The sequence below is a fragment of the Pelodiscus sinensis genome, unplaced genomic scaffold, assembly GCF_049634645.1.
Source record: "Pelodiscus sinensis isolate JC-2024 unplaced genomic scaffold, ASM4963464v1 ctg79, whole genome shotgun sequence".
Lineage (NCBI taxonomy): Eukaryota > Metazoa > Chordata > Testudines > Trionychidae > Pelodiscus > Pelodiscus sinensis.
In genome coordinates, this window is record NW_027465938.1 from 112,522 (window position 1) to 132,131 (window position 19,610).

Consider the following 19,610-nt stretch of genomic DNA (forward strand, 5'->3'; position numbering starts at 1 on the left):
GCAATGATCAATGTTTTTAAAATAATTTATTTTCCAAATAAAAAGAATAGAATTGGGGAGCTTTATCACACAAATACTATTGGATTTCAGCTTTAAATAAAAATACTTCAAATTTCTACTGTAGGAATTCTTTGCTATTTAGCACTTTAAAAATCAGATTATCTTTCATTTGAAGAACAAATTATTCTATTTATTTGAGAGAGAGAAGAACACATTTTACAACCTGCAGATAACATGCCTAAGTGATCCTGAACTGGCACCTGGTAACGTAAAAGTGGCTGTGAAAAGCATTAAATTGTGTTTAATACTCTCCACAATAATAGGCAGAAATGAAAATGGAAGCCTGGTAGAAAGCCATAAATAGACATATAATTTTAGTGAAAAAGTCAATTGATTACAGCACTACAGTCAGATATTTGTAGCTAAACCTACAGTGTCTTTAACATGTAAGAAATACAGTAAGATGTACAGTAAGTACTCTTAATAATCCATTAACCAAAGTAAAATGAGCAGCTAATGAGAAAAATTGTTTGGCTCAAACATAGTACAAGGGAATGTTATCCTATTTCTAGCTTATGAGCTAAAACAGGACTGGGCAATAATTTTTTATGGGAGGCCACTCCAAGATTATGGTAAGTGGTCAAGGAAAGCACTTTTCTATGGAGTGAGTGTAGGGTCTGGGACAGAGGTTCAGTGCAGAAAGGAGCTTGAGGTAGGGGATTAGCGTACAGGAAAGGGTGTGGGGTCAGAGTGAGTTTAGGTGAGGAAGTGGTAATGACATGGGGCATCACAACAGGATCTGGAAGCGGGCATGGGTGCTGAAGAGGATTCTGACTTGGGGCAGACGCATAGGAGTGGAAGTAAGGTCAGGGAGAAAGCTGTAATTTGGCAGAGGGGGATGCAGAGGGTTTGGGTGATGACCTGGGGCAGTGAGTTGAGATGTAGGAGAGGGTGAGGTGCCAGAGGCAAGCTCTGGCTGGGAGGTGTTTACCTAAGCGGCTCCGGCCACAGCCCAGCAAGAGCCTCAGGCAGCCTCCCTGCCAGCCTCAGCCCCAGGCCACTCAAAGCAGCTGATTGCTCCCTCCACATGTGTCTGTGCCAGGTGGGGGCAGGGACAGACTTCACATGCTTTGCCCTGTTTCCAGCCCAAAAATAGCAGCTCCCATTGGCCGGGAGCTATTTATATGGCTCTATATACTATCTATAGCCATCCCCTCTCCTCTTAGTATCACTGAAGTACAGTTCTGCTTGACAGTATATAGCTCCAGCTCTCCAAAAGAAGCATCCTTGGTATCAAACCTGCACCATAGCCAATATATCCTATCAAGGATAGATTGTGGGATGCTTTCATTTCAAATGGTCAACAACTTTACCATTTGTAAGAGATAGAATAATCAAAAGCCTTATCTAGCCATCCACACATTTCTTAGTCAAAAAACAAGTACTCTCCATACGATAGTATAATCAAAGTCAAGATAGTACTGAAGCCTATATGAAGACAATAATGACCTGCTATTCTACTGTAAGTTTCAGACTGGACCTCCCTGATCCGGCACCCTCAGAACCTGAGAGATCCCGAACAAGGGAATTTGCTGGACGGAGGAGGTCAGGCATTGGGGCTCTCCCAGGGCTCCCCTTCTGGGGGCTGGCCTGGCCAGTGCACTGCCCTCCAATCCAGACCGCCAGCTCACACAGGACCAGCGGTTCTTGCCCCCAGTCACTCAGGACCTTGTTAACCCTATCAGATTTAGTGTGGGGTGCACAATGCATTCCTTCATAGGAATTTTCTTGTGTTTTGCAAAAAGCAATTCTACTTACAAGATCTCCTCTAAGAAAAGTACATATATAATGAAACGGATACTTTTGACATTTGATGACCGAACGCGTATTTGAAGACCGAAAAATTGGTAGTTCTTCCAATTACGTTTTTATTTAAAATGGCTTGTTCAACTCAAATCTTACCCATGCTGTCTTCTTTTCTACAACATACACAATGACATTTTGACAGTAAAAAGCTTTGTTTAGAAGGTTTCCAAGAATGGTCTTACAACAGACATTTTTTCATTTCCTTAACAATGGAGTCACTACCGATATAATTATCGGACAATTGATATTCTGATAAGTGTTCAAAGACTTTAGAGTTAACCCTCCCAATAGCAATAAACAAACAAAATTGAAATCTCAAGTCATAACAGCTTGGCAACTGTAGACACAATAAAGCAGCAATTCTTACCAAAGAGACAGGGGAGGGAGGAGGCAAAGACAGGAGGATTCATCTATACAAAGCTGTCTTTGATGATCAGCAAACATTAAGCTTGTAGTGGCATGTAAAGATATGGACCAAATTCTAGGTCACTGCTTTAGGGAGATCAGAAACTGAGGCTTATTCTATAAAAGTGCACAATATCACCCGAAGCTCTATTAGACTGAGATTCAATTCTTGCCAGTTTACCTTTTGCTCCTGTAAGCTCCTTTGATGCACATGACAATCCACTAGGAAATGGCTGCCTTGAAAGGTAAAAATCCCATCTTTGAAGCGCAAAGCAAAATAAATCAGCTGTCAAACGTCTTGAACTCTCTGGTTCTTCCTAACCAGTTTTAAATGCCTGTTTGACATCCAAAGAAAATGTCCTTTCCTCAACACATTTAGGATCCAGACTACAACCAGTCAAGACCTTCTTTTTATCACTTGAGGCTAAAGTAATTCAAATTTATTGATTTGGAGTTTGGTTTAAGTTAAGTTAAATACTTACTGACTTTGAGGTTATATAACTTTTAGGGGTACTGTAAACTTTAAATACACAGACTACATATCATACAAACCCATGAGCTAAACTTATCAACTCTAGGAATATAACTCAAAGATAGTGTGAGTGGGGGGAGGGGGGGCAGGAGGAAGAGGACAGACAAAGTAAGACAAACAGACAAAAGACCAAAAAAATGACAGACAGTGAGTGAACCTCTAGCTTACACCCTGCCCTTGCCACTCATGACTCCCGTGGGAACTAAGCGCACGCACTGTAGGGCAGTCCCCCCGAGCACGGGCAGCACCTGGCCCACTCCTCTCCCCCAAGTATGGGCACTTTGCAACCGTACCCAGCTTCCCCAGAGCCTGAATGGACTATAGCCCCGCCTCTCCAGAGCATGGGTAGCCTGCGGTCCCAGCCTTCCTTCCCCTTCCCCTAGCATGGGGAGGGGGCAAGAGGCGCATGGCCCCAGCCCTCCTGGAGCATGGGGCAGTTGAGCGAGCAGGCAGGCAGGCAGTCCTCCCCTGTCTCAGCCTCCCCAGCTCTGGAGCAGGACAGGAGCGTGGGGAGAGTGGGATGGGAGTGCAGTGCTAAAGCCCAGGCAGCCCTAGCGAGCTGGGCTGAATGGGAGGCTTGAGGGTGGAGTGTGGTTGGGGCCAGCCAGGCAGTTTAGGAAGGCTTTGTCTTCCCCAGTCTCTTATACCCGCCCTCTAGGCCACAATTATCAATGAGAATAACCATAAATCATGGCAAGAGTGAAAAGAAAAAGAGAAAAATGCTTGTTGGTTATCAGGGACACCGTTTTCTTCTTTGTGAATATATCAAAATGTATAAAGGCACATAAAATTCAAACTTGAACATTTATTTCAAAGATTCATTTGCCTATGTCTCATTCTCAGGGCTCGCCAGCCGCACTGTCCAGCGATCTGCGCACGTGCAGATCGTTCTGCGCATGCGTAGATCGCCCAAACCCGGCTCTTCCAGGTTACAATCTACTCGCCACGGGCGAGTAGATTGTATTATTTGTCGAGCCCTGTCATTCTCATATATTTAGTCATAAGTATGGCTCTAATTCAACTTTATGTTGTTCTATCCTGTAATTTCTGTAAGCGCATTCCATTGGGATACTGAAAATCTGTAAGGGATGGTCATTTATCCACCACGTAAAAAGAAATTAGCTACTTATGCAAGTGTTAACCTCAAAACCCCCTTTTTATGTAGCTCATTCTCAGGCTTCAGCCATCCAGTAAATTTTGCAGATTAGACCAGTTAAGAAAGATTTCAAAACCAGAGGTGCCACATCTATCTTAGTGATAAATAGCAAGCCATTAAATAAAGACACTAGCTGGAAGTGGTCTGAATTGCATTCCTAACTTTCAGCCCTCTCAGGATTCAAAATATTTTAATATTTGGATAGCCATCTGCCACCAGAAGATGTACAGAATCCAAATGTTCGGCTTAATAACAACAGCGAAGCAGTGGAGGAGCTAATAAAAGGATGCGAGTGTGCTGGGGGGAGGGATGACACCTCCCATGGGAACTTTTAAGTGTGCATGTGACACCTTTTCTCATGGGTAGGACCATACCAAATTCATAGTCCAGTATGATCAATTTCACAGTCACTGAAATTTAAAAAGTGTAAAAATGTTATGATTTCAATTATTTAAGCCTGAAATTTCACCATGTTGTAATTGTAGGGGTCCTGGCCCAAAAAAGAAGCTGTGGGAAGGTCCACAAGATTATTGTAAAGAGTATTGCAATACTGCTGCCCTTACTTCTACACTGCTGCTAGCAGCAGTACTGCCTTCAGATCTGCACAGTTGAAGAGTAGTAGTTGCTGGATGCCAGCCCAGTACTGAAGGCAGAGGAGCCAACAGCACCAGTGAAGAAATAAGGATGGCGTAACAGGGCAGGGAAGGGCATGGTCACCCTTGCTTCTGCACTCCTGCTGGAGAGGTGCTACCTTCACAGCTAGGTACATGGGCAACAGCTGGTGCTCTCTGGCTGCCCAGCTCTGGAGATAGCCTGAAAGTAAAGGTGGCAAAGCTGTAACCCCTTACAATAACTTTGTGACCCCTTCCTGCAACTCCATTTTGGGTCAGGAGTCCCCTTCTGGTCTCTCCTGTGAATTCTGCATAATATAGGGTAAGAACACACAAAAGACCAGATTTCATAGTCCGTGACCCATTTTTCATGGCCATGATTATGGTAGGGCTCTAACTCATGGGAGTTGGCAATAGTGGCTCCCTGCTCCGGCTGCTGCAACACAGCACATAGGGTCATCTGGTGCTGTGACTCTGTACGCTATGTCTCAATGCCTCTCACTTAAATGTGGCCTACCTGCCCACCAGTCATGACAATCCACAGCCAGGCCAAACCAGAACAGCACTGCAACCTCATGCTCAGAGTTGGAAGGCAGGCCCGGTTCCACAGGACAGGAGCTGTTGCTAGTAGGTGAATGTGGAGCAGACTCACTCTCTAGTCCCCACCTCTGTACCACATTGGGCAGAGGGTGATGCTGCAAGTGGCTAGTACCCTGATTGCAAAACCTGGGGCTGTCACTGTTCTCAACACCACCTCTAAGATCAGGCACTGCAATATTTCACACATTCACTCAGGGTCCTTTCTGAAGCCTACTAGATCACTATGAAGAGTTGATCCAATCTGAGATTCTGAAAATAAGGGGTACCTAAAGACATGGAAAAATGGTATATCTGGGCTGTGACTATACACAATTGATGTGAACTGGTATTTTTTCATTGACTTGAATGGGAGCAGAATAAAACTTTTACTAAAGAAATTATCAGAGCTTACTGAAATCAACGAGCAGCTGGGCATGATCTGTGCAGGAAAGTAAGTCCATGTGAAGTTACACTCATTCTGACAAACAAACAGTACACTTTCTTACTGAACGATAGAGGAAAGTACAGATTGCCAGACCAGATGTAAATCTAAGATTAATTTTCTTCCTCTCAGAGTTGCTGGTAGTAGATCCTGAGAAGAATATGAAAGAAACTTCAAGGACCATTATAAATAACTTCCCATAAGGAAAGTTTCTCTCTAAGCCCTAGTGGATGTCTTATGTCTGAATCAGGATTTTGTTTTATATATACTTTACACTGAATGTTATAATATAACTGGCTGTATAAATGTCTAATACTTTTCCAAATTCTATTAAGCCTCTATCCTCAACAAATATCGTGCAGCAACGAGCTCCTCTAATTAATTAGGTGCTATGCAAAAAGAAGTATTTCCTTATTATTTCATGTCATCTGCAAGTTTTCTACCCAATTTTGCAGTCCATCACCAAATCATAACTATGTCTTAGAACAGAACATCAGGGCACCTACTCCTGACCTTTTCCCATGCTATAAATTGATCACTGTCCCCATTTTTTGTTTTCTGTCTCTTAGCCAATTTCCAGTGTATGACAGCTTTTTGTCAGCACTATGAGTACTTAATAGCCTATTGCGAGGGACTCTGTCAAAGGCATTTTGAAAGTCCAAGCAGAGGCCAGGGGGTTCTTCTCTATATGTACTTTTACTGACACACAAAGCAGGTCAATTTTTATTAACAAAACCTGCACCCAAGTGAGCAAATTATTATTTATGCTATTGTGCAGCTACCTGAATCACCATTATTTCAACAGGGTTCTTTTTAGACAACTTCATTAGAATATGAGCTTTCATTCCTAAGCAGGGCTACCACTTGCATGAAGCACATTTTAGTACTCGTGTAGTTTATTTTGTTGTGAAGAAGGAATTGCACTGAGGAAGAAAAAACTAAGCCATGGTTTCTGATTTTGAGGGGAGACTGCCTACACTCCACATGTACAAAATGACTGATGGTTATTTAAACTTTAAAGTGTGCCCATCCTAAACCCTATTAGAAAGTAATAGAAATGTAGCCGTGTTAGTCTGGTGTAGCTGAAGCAAAATGCAGGACTATGTAGCACTTTAAAGACTAACAAGATGGTTTATTAGATGATGAGCTTTCGTCGGCCAGACCCACTTCCTCAGATCAAATAGTGGAAGAAAATAGTCACAACCATATATACCAAAGGATACAATTTAAAAAAATGAACACATATGAAAAGGACAAATCACATTTCAGAACAGAAGGGGGATCCGGGGGGGGAGGGGGGGGAGAAAGTTAAGGGTCTGTGAGTTGTAGATATTAGAGATTTATAAATGCTTGGTAGAGATCCTGAAGCTTCTGGTCTCTGTCAGTGAGATTAGAGCAGATGCGGTTGTATCAAAGGGCTTGGCTATAGACGATGGATCGTATGGTGTGTTCTGGATGGGAGCTGGAAGCATGCAGGTAACTGTGTGAGTCAGTGGGTTTTCTGTAGAGAGTGCTGTCTACAGAACAAGTTTCCATTGTTGATTTGTACTGTGGTATCCAGGAAGTGGACCTCTCATGTAGAATGGTCCAGGCTGAGGTTGAAGGTGGGGTGGAGGTTGTTGAAATCTCTGTGGAATATCTCCAGTGTTTCTTGGCCATGCGTCCAGATCATAAAGATGTCATCGATGTAGCATAACTAGAGAAGGGGTGAAAGGGGACGGGAGTTGAGGAAACGTTGTTCTAGCTCAGCCATAAAGATGTTAGCATACTGTGGGGCCATGCATGTACCCATGGCTGTGCCGCTGATCTGGAGGTATAAGTTGTTCTCAAACTGGAAATAATTGTGGGTGAGAACAAAGTTACATGGGTCTGCTATCAGGTTGGCAGTGGTGTCCTCTGGGATAGTGTTTCTAATTGCTTGTAATCCGTCTTCATGTGGGATATTGGTGTATAGAGCTTCTGCATCCATGGTGGCAAGGATGGTGTTGTTGGGGAGGTTATAGATGTTTTGTAGTTTCCTTAGGAAGTCAGTAGTGTCTCGGAGATAGCTGGGAGTGTTGGTTGTGAAGGGTTGCTTTTTTCGCCGCCTCCACCTCCGAGAATATTTCCAAACCACCAATGAACATCAATCTGACCTACCAGATTCCCCCTATCAACACCAAAGGGAAAATAATTCTATATGGACTCCCTCTGACGGTCGGAATTACAATCTGGATTTCTATATACAAAGCTTCCACAACAACACACAGACTGACATTATTCGCAAACGACAACAAGCGACACACAATCTTAGCCGAGCTGAACTCCATGCCATCCAGAGACTCAAAAACTGGACATTATAATCAAACCAGCTGACAAAGGGGGTGCTGTGGTCATTATGAATAAGGCCGACTATAACCAGGAGGCAACCAGACAACTCTCGAACACCACAGTTTACAAACTTCTCTCCTCTGATCCCACCTCAGAATACCAAAAGAAACTACACTGTCTCCTTAAAAGCCTCCCCACAGCTACTCGGCACCTAATCCACACAGAAATACCTTCTGACCCCTGATCAGGATTGTTCTATCTGCTTCCCAAGATACATAAACCTGGACACCCCGGACGTCCCATCATCTCTGGTATTGGCACGCTCACTACTGGTCTATCCAGCTATGTAGACTCTCTTCTTAAACCCTTCGCAACCAATACCCCCAGCTATCTCCGAGACACTACTGACTTCCTAAAGAAACTACAAAACATCGATAACCTCCCCAACAACACCATCTTTGCCTCCAAGGATTTAGAAGCTCTATACACCAACATACCACACTAATACCAACCCTGGTACCTTCCCTGTAACAAACCCCGTTGCCAGCTTTGTCCACATATTCATTCTGCTGATATCATTATTGGACCTAACCAAGTGAGTTATATGATCAAGAACACATATTCCTGCGCATCCAGAAATATAATTTATGCTATCATGTGCCGAAAGTGTCCGTCTGCTATGTACATTGGACAAACGTCTCAAACACTTCGCCAAAGGATTAATGCCCACAAAACAGATAGACAAGATCACAAAGAAAAAACTATTTCTTGCCATTTCAACCAGAAAGGACACTGTCTCAACAACTTAACCACCTGCATTCTGCTACAAAGACCTTTTACATCTGCACTTGAAAGGGAATCCTCTGAACTGTCATTCATGTTAAAATTCGACACTCTCCGGGAGGATTGAACAAAGACCCCAACTACCGTACCCATTACCAAGATAGCTTCCCTAATTATCACCTCTAATACCATTAGCTCACATACATCTAACTTTCCCCACCTCTAATATCATTAACTCACAGACCCTTACCGTCCTTCCTCCCACCTCTCCCCCCTCCCCCCCCCCCCGCATCCCCCTTCTGTTCTGAAATGTGATTTGTCCTTTTCATGTGTGTTCATTTTTTTAAATTGTATCTTTTGGTATATATGGTTGTGACTATTTTCTTCCACTATTTGATCTGAGGAAGTGGGTCTGGCCAACGAAAGCTTATCATCTAATAAACCATGTTGTTAGTCTTTAAAGTGCTACATAGTCCTGCATTTTGCTTCACCTATTAGAAAGCAGCTCGTAAAATTGTTTTAATCACTTCCTTGGGGCTGAATTTTTTCAATCCTTATGTTTGCCTGAAGCTATTTATTTATTTTGTTTTAGCTTGAGAAAAATCAGTTCAGCATTTTTATTTTTCGGTCTTTGTGTGTAAGGAAAACACTCACTGCATAGTTTTCCCATAAAAAAATAAAAATAAAAATTTGTCCTTTATTTGAACAAGTCTAGTGCCAAACCAATAGCAGCAAGAAAACTGAAAATGGACAGGAAGCCTGTTCCTAGGGAATAAGGGATGCCTTTCAATGGCCCACAGAAAACTGGTTTACATTTAGAAGAATTAGCAGGATTTGAAACAAATCTTACTTGACTTTATAGCATTCTAAAGGGGCTGAGCTACATTTTGCATGCATACATCACATTTTGATATATGAAGATATGAGGGGGCAGCACCCCCAGCTAGCTGCACTCGCCAACCCCCATCTCAGCTGGGGAGGGCCCAGACCTGAGCCCACCTCTCCTGCCCCCCCCCAAGACAGCGGGGAGGGCCCAGTTCTGAGGCCGCCCTGGCCCCAGCCCTCCCCTCTCCCCCAACTCTCTACCACATTCCCCCCACACACACCAGCCCTGGCTCTCCCCCCCCCCCCCACGGGCCTTGCTGCCCCTCTCACAGGCTTCACTGCCCCCCCCCCCCAAGCCTGCCATGCAGTCCTGATCCCCCATTCATCCCCTGCCCAACAAACCCAGCAGCAGTAGCATCTTACCTTCAGTGCTGCTACTCCAGAGTCATAGGATGCTGACCCCTGCTGGGTTAGCAGCAAGGAGGAAGGGAGGAGGTGGGGCAGCTGAGGGGGAAGGGAAGAGGCTGTGGGAGGCAGGAAAAGGTCATGCAGGAAAAGGTTTTTTTAATATAGAGAGAGAAATAAAGTGTTCCAACAACTTCCGAAGGTTTTTCCTCCTCGATTCACAATTAAGCCCTGGTATCTATATAAAACGTAGATCGATGTAGCTATGTCACTCAAGGATGCAAAAACTTCAAACCCCTGAGCAATACCATGCTTAAACTGACCTAACCCCTGGTGCAGACTCAGTATAGGGTTAGTTACTGCTGCCCAGAGAGATAGATGAACTACAGCAACGGAAAAACCCCTGTGCTGCTGCAGAATCTGTAGTACAGACATACCGTAACTGCATAAACTGACAGAATTGGTTGTTTACACCTTCATTTTATAATCACATCTTTTAAATGTTGTAAAATGAGAATATTAGTGTGCTGGAACATGCTTACCAATATTAATTTCATCATCTGTTTCAGCATCTCCAATACACTCAAACTGGAAATCCTGTAGTGACTGAGAAAATTTCTGCACTGCCATGGATAGGTCTGCAATAAAGAAAAAAGGAAACAAGTCTTAGAGATATTCCAGTAACTATAACACAGTATATGCAAAGTTTCATATGGTACAATTATACTTTGCTTACTAGATTTCCTTTCTAGAAAAATAACCTCAAAGACACACACAAAGAGAGTCAAATCAAATTCTTGCTAAGTCTCAAAAAGTCACTGAAGCAAACTAAATTCCTAAATCCCAGCCAAATCTAAGAAAATCGTATTCATACTGATGAACAATCCTCAGTTCTCAATTTCTTGAAGCAAGATCTGATGCTTCAGTTCATGTAATGGGGCTACTTACATACAAGAATTGTACCCAAAGGATTGGGCCCATAGGATACCACATCTTTTATTTTAATATATTTCTCTCACAGTTAAAGTTTTCCACAGGGGCTTAAGAGCTGTTTTAAAAATAACTAAATATACACATAATGTTCTAGAGAGACTTTAAAAAAAGATATTGAAAACCCATGTATTTTCAGTTACTTGCTCAGTATGAATGGATTACTTTAGTTGAGTGGCATTTAAAGCAACAATACACAGATCTTCAGTTTTAAAAAAGTCAAAATAAAACTTCACAGCCGAAATCTGATCTCAGCAGTAAGAATGTTCCAATAGACAGCATTCATAAACATGGAATACCAGTGTGACCAAAATACTCTTTTACAAAAATACATAACAGTAAACGTAAGAAGAAAAGTGAGAACACATGTATGAAGAACGATCAGCATTCTATCAATCTAGACAAAACACTGCTCGAGGACTACCTTCCACAGACCTCATGAGATATTTGTGGCATCAGATTAGAGGATAGAAAAACAAACAGATAACCTAACTGATATCTGCAATATCTGGACAGATGTCTCAGTATGGAAAGGGAGGAAAAGAGTTTTATCAAAACCCAAGCTAATGATTCACTGGAAGTAGTCCTTAGAGTATACAAATCTGATTAGAAGTTTTGTCCTAACGTCTTGTATAGGTTGAACCCCTTGGGACTTGACTGGTGGAGGGTTGCCAGGTGTCCGGTTTTGAACCGAACAATCCAGTATTTGAGCTTTCTGTTTGGGAAACAAATTGAAAAAATATAAATGAGAAAATATAAATGTCCAGTATTTTCTAAATAAGATATAATGTAGATTGTGATGTAATATCAAGTGTGTCCAGTATTTTTGCTGAAACCATCTGGCAACCCTAGACTGGTGCCAAATCAGAGAATTTGCCAACTGACAAGAGGGCAATATTGTCTAGCAGCATTACCAGCACTTCCACTGCTTACTGGGCTCTTAGTCATTTAGGGGTAAATTAGAGCTAAATAACAGCACAGAACACTGAGAGCCAGGACTGGTGGCCAGTGGCATAGTGAGGGGGGGAGAGAAGACAGAGGGGGACAGTTGCCTCCGGGGTGCCATGCTACGGGGGACACCAATTTAGCTGCCAAAAGTTATATTGTTAACTTTTCTCTGCCCATTCACCTCCTCTGTAGAGCCGCACAGCAGCGTGCAGATGGAAGGTGAGCTGCTGCTGCGGGGAGGGGACAGGGTGTGGAAGGCTCAGCTGGCCAGCTCTTTGCTGTCCCCGACTTCCCAGGGCTGCAGCAAGGACCATATAATAATAGCCAAGCTGCTCCGGGATTGGAGGGAGCAAATGACTGAGGCGGGCAAATTTTCCCTTTGCCCCTGGGCACATAACACCCTTGCTTCGCCACTGCTGGTGGCTGTAAACAAGCTTTATGGGTCTGCAGGAAACTTAGGCACACCCATGATAAGCGATAGAAATGTAGCCGTGTTAGTCTGGGGTACCTGAAGCAAAATGAAGGACAATGTAGCACTTTAAAGACTAACAAGATGGTTTATTAGATGATGAGCTTTCGTGGGCCAGACCCACTTCCTCAGATCAAATAGTGGAAGAAAATAGTCACAACCATATATACCAAAAGATACAATTTAAAAAAATGAACACATATGAAAAGGACAAATCACATTTCAGAATTTCTCTACCTACGGTACATCGATGACAACTTTATGATCTGGACGCATGGCCAAGAAACACTGGAGATATTCCACAGAGATTTCAACAACCTACATCCCACCATCAACCTCAGCCTGGACCATTCTACACGAGAGATCCACTTCCTGGACACCACAGTACAAATCAACAATGGAAAATTAGACACCACTCTCTACAGAAAACCCACCGACTCATACAGTTACCTACATCCTTCCAGCTCCCATCCAGAACACACCACACGATCCATCGTCTATAGCCAAGCCCTTCGATACAACCGCATCTGCTCTAATCCCACTGACAGAGACCAGAAGCTTCAGGATCTCTACCAAGCATTTATAAACCTCAACTACCCACCTGGAGAAATAAAAAAGCAAATTGAAAGAGCCAGACGAATACCTAGAAACCATCTACTTCAAGACAGACCCAAGAAAACCAACAATAGAACACCACTTGTCATCACCTACAACCCCCAACTTAAACCTGTCCAACACATTATCAATAAACTACAGCCTACACTGGAACAGGATACCATACTCCAAGAGGCTCTGGGAGACAGACCCATAGTCTCCTATAGACAACCACCTAACCTCAAGATGATTCTTACCAACAACCACAGTACATACCACACTAATACCAACCCTGGTACCTTCCCTTGCAACAAACCCGTTGCCAGCTTTGTCCACATATTCATTCTGCTGATACCATTATTGGACCTAACCAAGTGAATTATAAGATCAAGAACACATATTCCTGCGCATCCAGAAATATAATCTATGCTATCATGTGCCGAAAGTGTCCGTCTGCTATGTACATTGGACAAACATCTCAGACACTTCGCCAAAGGATTAATGCCCACAAAACAGATATCAGACAAGATCACAAAGAAAAAACAGTTTCTTGCCATTTTAACCAGAAAGGACACTCTCTCAATGACTTAACCACCTGCATTCTGCTACAAAGACCTTTTACATCTGCACGTGAAAGGGAATCCTCTGAACTGTCATTCATGTTAAAATTCGACACTCTCCAAAAAGGAATGAACAAACACTCAAGCTATCTTACCCATTACCAAGATAGCTTCCCCAATTATCACCTCTAATACCATTAACTCACAAACATCCCACTCTCCCCACCTCTAATATCATCAATTCACAGACACTTACCTTCCTTCCTTCCCCCCCCCCCCCTACAACTCCCCCCTGTTCTGAAATGTGATTTGTCCTTTTCATATGTGTTCATTTTTTTTAATTGTATCCTTTGGTATATATGGTTGTGACTATTTTCTTCCACTATTTGATCTGAGGAAGTGGGTCTGGCCCATGAAAGCTCATCATCTAATAAACCATCTTGTTAGTCTTTAAAGTGCTACATTGTCCTGCATGTTGCTCCATGATAAGCGGTCATCCAGCTAACTCAAATCATGCTGCACCACAGATGGTGCCAGAGCAGAGAGTGCCAGACTAGAGAGGTTCAACTTGTATTGACAATCATTGTCAGTGCTGTGCAGCATAAAGGCCTTCCCCTGAACAGATTTAAAGTTAGAAGACAAGTGCACACAAAATTAATCAAATTGGGAAACCCAAAAGACAGGGATAACTTTGTGGGTTATCACTGTTTTTAGCTAACTCTTTTGGGTCAACATAAATAGAAGTGCCTCCTTTAAGACAGACTTGAATAAAGAAAAGGTTTGGGTCTTGGCAATTTGGAACTGAAGTAGATGTATTAAAACGACAGTAAGAGGAGAGGACATAAAAGAGGAATAAAAGAGGGCTAGGGAGGATCTAAGCATTAGTACTAAAATTTTCTTTTGAATTCTATTTATGTATCAGTTCATTTTAATGTGCCTCAGTGATAAAGAAGATTCCAATATATTCACTGAAATCAGGACTTAAATTCCAGACATGTACAAGCCACTGATCAAGCAAGGATGCCAATGGATGGAAATATTAACTTTGTCCCAGTTGCTGGAATTCCTGCTCAGGCCTTGCCCTAATCCTTGGTCAAATTCATCAGATGCCACTCTTACACTCAACTTTTCATTATTGCTCACAACTATAGTGGGCATCAGCCCTAAAGAGAATAAAGGGCCTTTTTTAGAAAAGACAGACATGAATACATTCTCTGCTGTTAGCAAGGAATGAAATATGGTTGTCTAATGTGCAGTTGTAGATACAGAAGTTTTTCATGCAAGTTATCTTTGTAAATAAAAAAAGTTTTGGGATTGTTCAATCCTCCTTTTGGATAAAATATTTTCCCTCTCCTGGAAGATTTCATTTGGTATATTTAAAAAACCCAACAAAACAAAACACCCAGAAACTTGGAAGTGAATGACTTTACAACAGTTCTATCCTACTGAAATATATTAAATGTGTTTTCCCTAGTCCTACGGTTTATTTCAAAAACAAAAAATACAATTGCTATGAAATAAAACACAAGCCAATAAATCCAGATTATTTGGCCATTATTTAAAAACTGTTTGGCAAAGCATTTTCATTAAGCACTTTTTCCACTCTGTAGCTATATTGCCACTATGTATGTTTGCTTTGGATTCAGAGCTATTCTTATTTATATGCAGTGTAAAACACCACAGCTTGCACTTTCCTTCAGTGAACAAAAGAAATTTTTCTACACATGAAGTCTCATCTTTTTACAAATTCTATTTTCTCTTCTGTAACTGACTCTTTCTCTCTTTCATAGCTCTCTGGCACTTGTTGCTCAAAAAAAGCATATCAGAAGTAGAATTACAGTTATTAAAAACAGTCGCTCACCCAAGCAACTGTATTGTCTCCATAATGCACTGCATAATTGATGTTTTCTATTAAGAACAAAGTTAAGTATTTACTTGTGAATATACTGCAAACTTACTGAATAGTCTTGTTCCTAGGTGTATGAAAGTAACCTATCAGTAATAATGTATTATTTTAACAACTTACAAGTATCTCTGCTTTGTGCATCTGACAGTATCTTGTGCAGTTTATACAGTAAAACAAATCTATTTTAGCTTTTTTTTTTAAAAAAAATCTGCTTCTGTTAAATTAACTTCTGACAGTTATTTAATCTTATGAGTCAGTTGTTCTGTAGCGGCTAGAAAGATCTATGCAGGTAGTTTATGTAAGAGCAAAGGACAAAGACAGAATTGCTGGGTTCTTCCACCAAATTACTATTGGGATTAAAACCAGGCATCTCAAATTCAGGCCTGCAGGCCAGTCTCAACAGGAGTGATTGCGCAATCGGGCCCAGGACTCCCAGCAGGACCTGTCTGTTATTGGCCGTCAAACACTGCCTCTTACAGCCATCTCCCCACACTTTTTCCCCATAGCACCCAGATCCCCAAGCACACAGCTCTGGGAATTAGCAGGAGGCACTGACATCATGTGGCATCAGTGGTTGCATCCCATACGACAGCGGTTCCCAAACTTTTTGACACGGGGACCAGTAAATCCATTTATGAGCTTTTGGAGGACAGGTCATGTTCATTTGCCTATTTGCATATTTACATGCAAATGATTATGCAAATGATGAATATGCAAATAAGTTGTTTCTGGTCCTCCCAAAGCCCCCAGCGCCAGCTTTAGCAAAGCTTTAGATACGGTCACCAACAATATTCTTGACAGCAAGTTAAGGGAATATGGATAGGAGAAATGGACTGTAAGATGGATAGAAAGCTGGCTAGACCACGGTTTCCCAAACTTTTTACTTTAGTTGGAACCCGTTTTCTTTTCGGTACTTTTTTTGCAGACCAAAAATATAAACGCATATAAAAAAAGAATGAAAAATGAATAAATGTTCACTGTTTCACCCAGCCTGGGCCAGGACTTGGGGGACCCAGCACCGTATAGGCACTCTGGGAGGCAGGAGCAGGAGCAGACTGGAGGTAGGGTATCTGGCTAGGAGGGAGAGTGCAAGGAGGGGACTTGGGTATGAGTTGGACGTCCCTGGTCTGGCACCCTCTGGACCTGACTGGTCCCAGATGAGGGATTTTTTGGACCAGGGGAGGTCATTTCAGGGCTCCTGGTTCCCCCTCTCCCCACTAAGCTGGGTTACAGGGGAGGAAGGTGCAAAGAAGCTCCCCTCTGCCTCTGCTGAGAGCCCAGAACATCCGGTTGCACCTTCCGACCAGCCCAGCCCAGGGGTTGGGGGACTCGGCACCGCATGGGCACTCCGGGAGCCCGGAACACTGCGGCAGCCATGCTGAGGCCCGGTACTTTTTTCCCGCGGCTTGGTACCAGGCTGCAGCCCATAGTTTGGGAAACGCTGCCCTATGCGCTTTGGGGGCCAGAAACAGACAGGCCCCTCCCCCAGCACGCCAGGAGCCCTTGGCCAGATTGCGCAATCCCTCCACACAGTAGAGTGGACCAGTAGTGTGAGACCCCTAATTAAAGCCATCCTAATTAACAGCTAACTAGTACTGAGGCATGATGTGAGGCTTAACTTGTACCTGTGTAGTCGCCATTTTCCTACATGAGCCTCTGGCTTTTACTACTTAGGGTTCCCAGGTGTCCGGTATTGAACCAGACAGTTCAGTATTTTCGCTTCCTGTCCAATACAAAAATTCAGAAAATACAGGGCACCTAAACCGTCCTGTACTTTCTGATTTTTTTCCCCAGACAGGAGGCAAAAATCCTGGGTTGTCCAGCTCAATATGGAGGCAGTCTGGCAATTACTGGGTTCCACAGAGGAGCTGTCCAACCCCGTGCAGGAAGGCAAGATGGCAGGTGGCCATCGCCAGCCTGTTAGGACCAAAAAGCCTCACCACACGTTTTTTAAAGGGGCCACACCATTTTTTCTGACTGGACTGACATACAATCTGCATAGTGCTGTGTCCACTTCAGCTGCAGATCTTCAAGCTCGTCCATGCAAGCAAGTGTCTGGGAGTCTGAATCCAGTGGAGTACAACACAGGGGTGGGATAAATAGTGGCAATGTAAATGCCAGATATATAAGTTTCCTTATTTCTGTGTACTTTGTTAATTGATTTTATTCACTTTTAATCTGTTAAACTCCATGTCTTTAAATTGTTAAGTAAAGGTGTGTTAATTCTAATATAGTCATATTATATTATATCATATGTATATTATTTATAATTGTTGTTTTGGAGTTAGATCCAGATTATTACTGGAATAATTTTATTCCTGGCAGCACCCGAGGCACACCATTAAGTGTGTGAGAGTCAGCCAGGTGGAGGCACTGCCATTGTTCCTTTAGGAGCAAGGGACTGCAGCAAAGGGGTGGAAAGGGAATCCCCAACTAAATAACATCATCACTGGAGTACTCTGGATCTCCTTTTATGTTAAAAACATCAGGTGCCCAGGCACACAGGTGAGCGTGGCCTGCTCCCAAGTAACCCAGGGAGAAAAAAGGGGGTTACACTTGTAAAGGACTAAGATTCTAGATTGTACAGTGCTACAGAATTGCAAAGGATTAATCATTACCATTAATATATGGAATAGTAATAGAAATGTAGCAGTGTTAGTCTGGTGTAGCTGAAGCAAAATACAGGACTATGTAGCACTTTAAAGACTAACAAGATGGTTTATTAGATGATGAGCTTTCGTGGGCCAGACCCACTTCCTCAGATACTTGATCTGAGGAAGTGGGTCTGGCCCACGAAAGCTCATCATCTAATAAACCATCTTGTTAGTCTTTAAAGTGCTACATAGTCCTGTATTTTGCTTCATTAATATATGGTGTGTGTAAATTCCCATGAACCGAGAGAACACAATGCAGTGTTTGACTTGGATCTGAGTAACACAGGGCATATTTTTAGGACTAGACTGTGACCAGCTGCGGTGTGGATGTGCAAAGAAGGAAGACAGGGTATGGAACTTCCCTCACCCCTTAGTCCTCCTAAGAAATTCCACTCTGACTCCTAGTTGTAGTTCCCAATGTTTCAAGACTATTCTACCCCTTTCAGGAGTCTCATATGTCTTGTATACCCCCTAGATGTAAAAACCTACAAACTCAAACATAAAAATACGTAAGTGTCACAGCACACTATCACTGAAAAATTGCTTACTTTCTCACTTTTACCATATAGTTATAAAATAAATCATTTGGAATATAAATGTACATTTCATGATATAGTATATAAAGCAGTATAAATAAATCATTTTTTGTGTGAAATTTTAGTTTGTTCTAGGAATGTCAACGTGTAATCGACTACATGATTTATCAATAAGCCTAGGCTTACTGATTAATCCTATCAGCTACACGCATTTCCCCCTACCACCTTCTACTGCCTCTGTAGAAGTGTGGAAGGTAAGGGGGGGTGAGATGTAGCAGCGTGGAGGGCGAGGGGGGCAGGCAGGAAGCCGCTTTTTAACTTGGCTCTCCATAGAGCCTCTGTTGCCCCACCCACCTTGCTGCCTCACACAGAGGCAGCGGGGGAAAGGAAGGCAGGAACCGGTGCTCAAGGAGAGCCAGCTTAAAAGCTGGTTCCCCATGAGCACTGGTTCCAGAGAGACGCCTTCCCCCACCTATGTTGCTGCCTCCTACACTGCCGCAGTGTGGGGGTGGGGGCAGTGGAGGCTGCCATGGAGCAGCCTCTGTCTGCAGCAGGCCCAGGCTGCTGCCACGTCACGCTCCTTCCTCTGACACAGGCAGTAGCATGGAGTGGCAGGGCCTCCCTGGGAGTGGGGCCAGGAGCACACTGGCTGCCAGCCCTGCCACTAAGGACTATTGAATAATCATGTAACTGCTACTTTTGGATGCAGTTACATGATTATTCCATTATTACATCCCTAATTTGTACTGGTTTAACCTCTCTAGTCCGGCACCCTCAGGACCAGTGCCGAACCAGAGAGTTTACCAGACCAAGGGGCTCAATATTGTCTAGCAGCATTACCAACTCTTCCACTGCTTACTGAGTTTTTAGAAGACATTTAGGGGTAAATTAGAGCGCTTTTGAAAGTGCTCTTTCGAAAAAAGGCTCTATGTAATGCAAATTGTGCTTTTTTGAAAGAGAGCATCCAGATTGCCTGGGTGCTCTCTTTCGAAAAAGTGGCTTGCTTTTTCAAATGTACTGGTTGTAGTCTATACACTCT

The 19,610-nt window shown here is 42.9% G+C and overlaps 1 protein-coding gene across 2 annotated transcripts in view; it reads right to left on the bottom strand.

Moving 5' to 3' along the window:
• LOC112546742 (rho GTPase-activating protein 42-like) overlaps nt 1–19,610 on the bottom strand; it is a 105,691-nt gene that overhangs the window by 23,265 nt on the left and 62,816 nt on the right. Inside the window, exons 2-3 of one of the 2 annotated variants that reach the window (XM_075917089.1) lie at nt 10,457–10,552; nt 185–7,287 (exon numbers count right to left, since the gene is read on the bottom strand). In XM_075917089.1, coding sequence (XP_075773204.1) covers nt 7,271–7,287; nt 10,457–10,552 — 113 coding nt within the window. In that variant the 3' untranslated portion in view covers nt 185–7,270. Of the gene's footprint in view, nt 1–184; nt 7,288–10,456; nt 10,553–19,610 lie in introns of those variants that run through there. The other variant, XM_075917088.1, reaches the window with a different exon arrangement.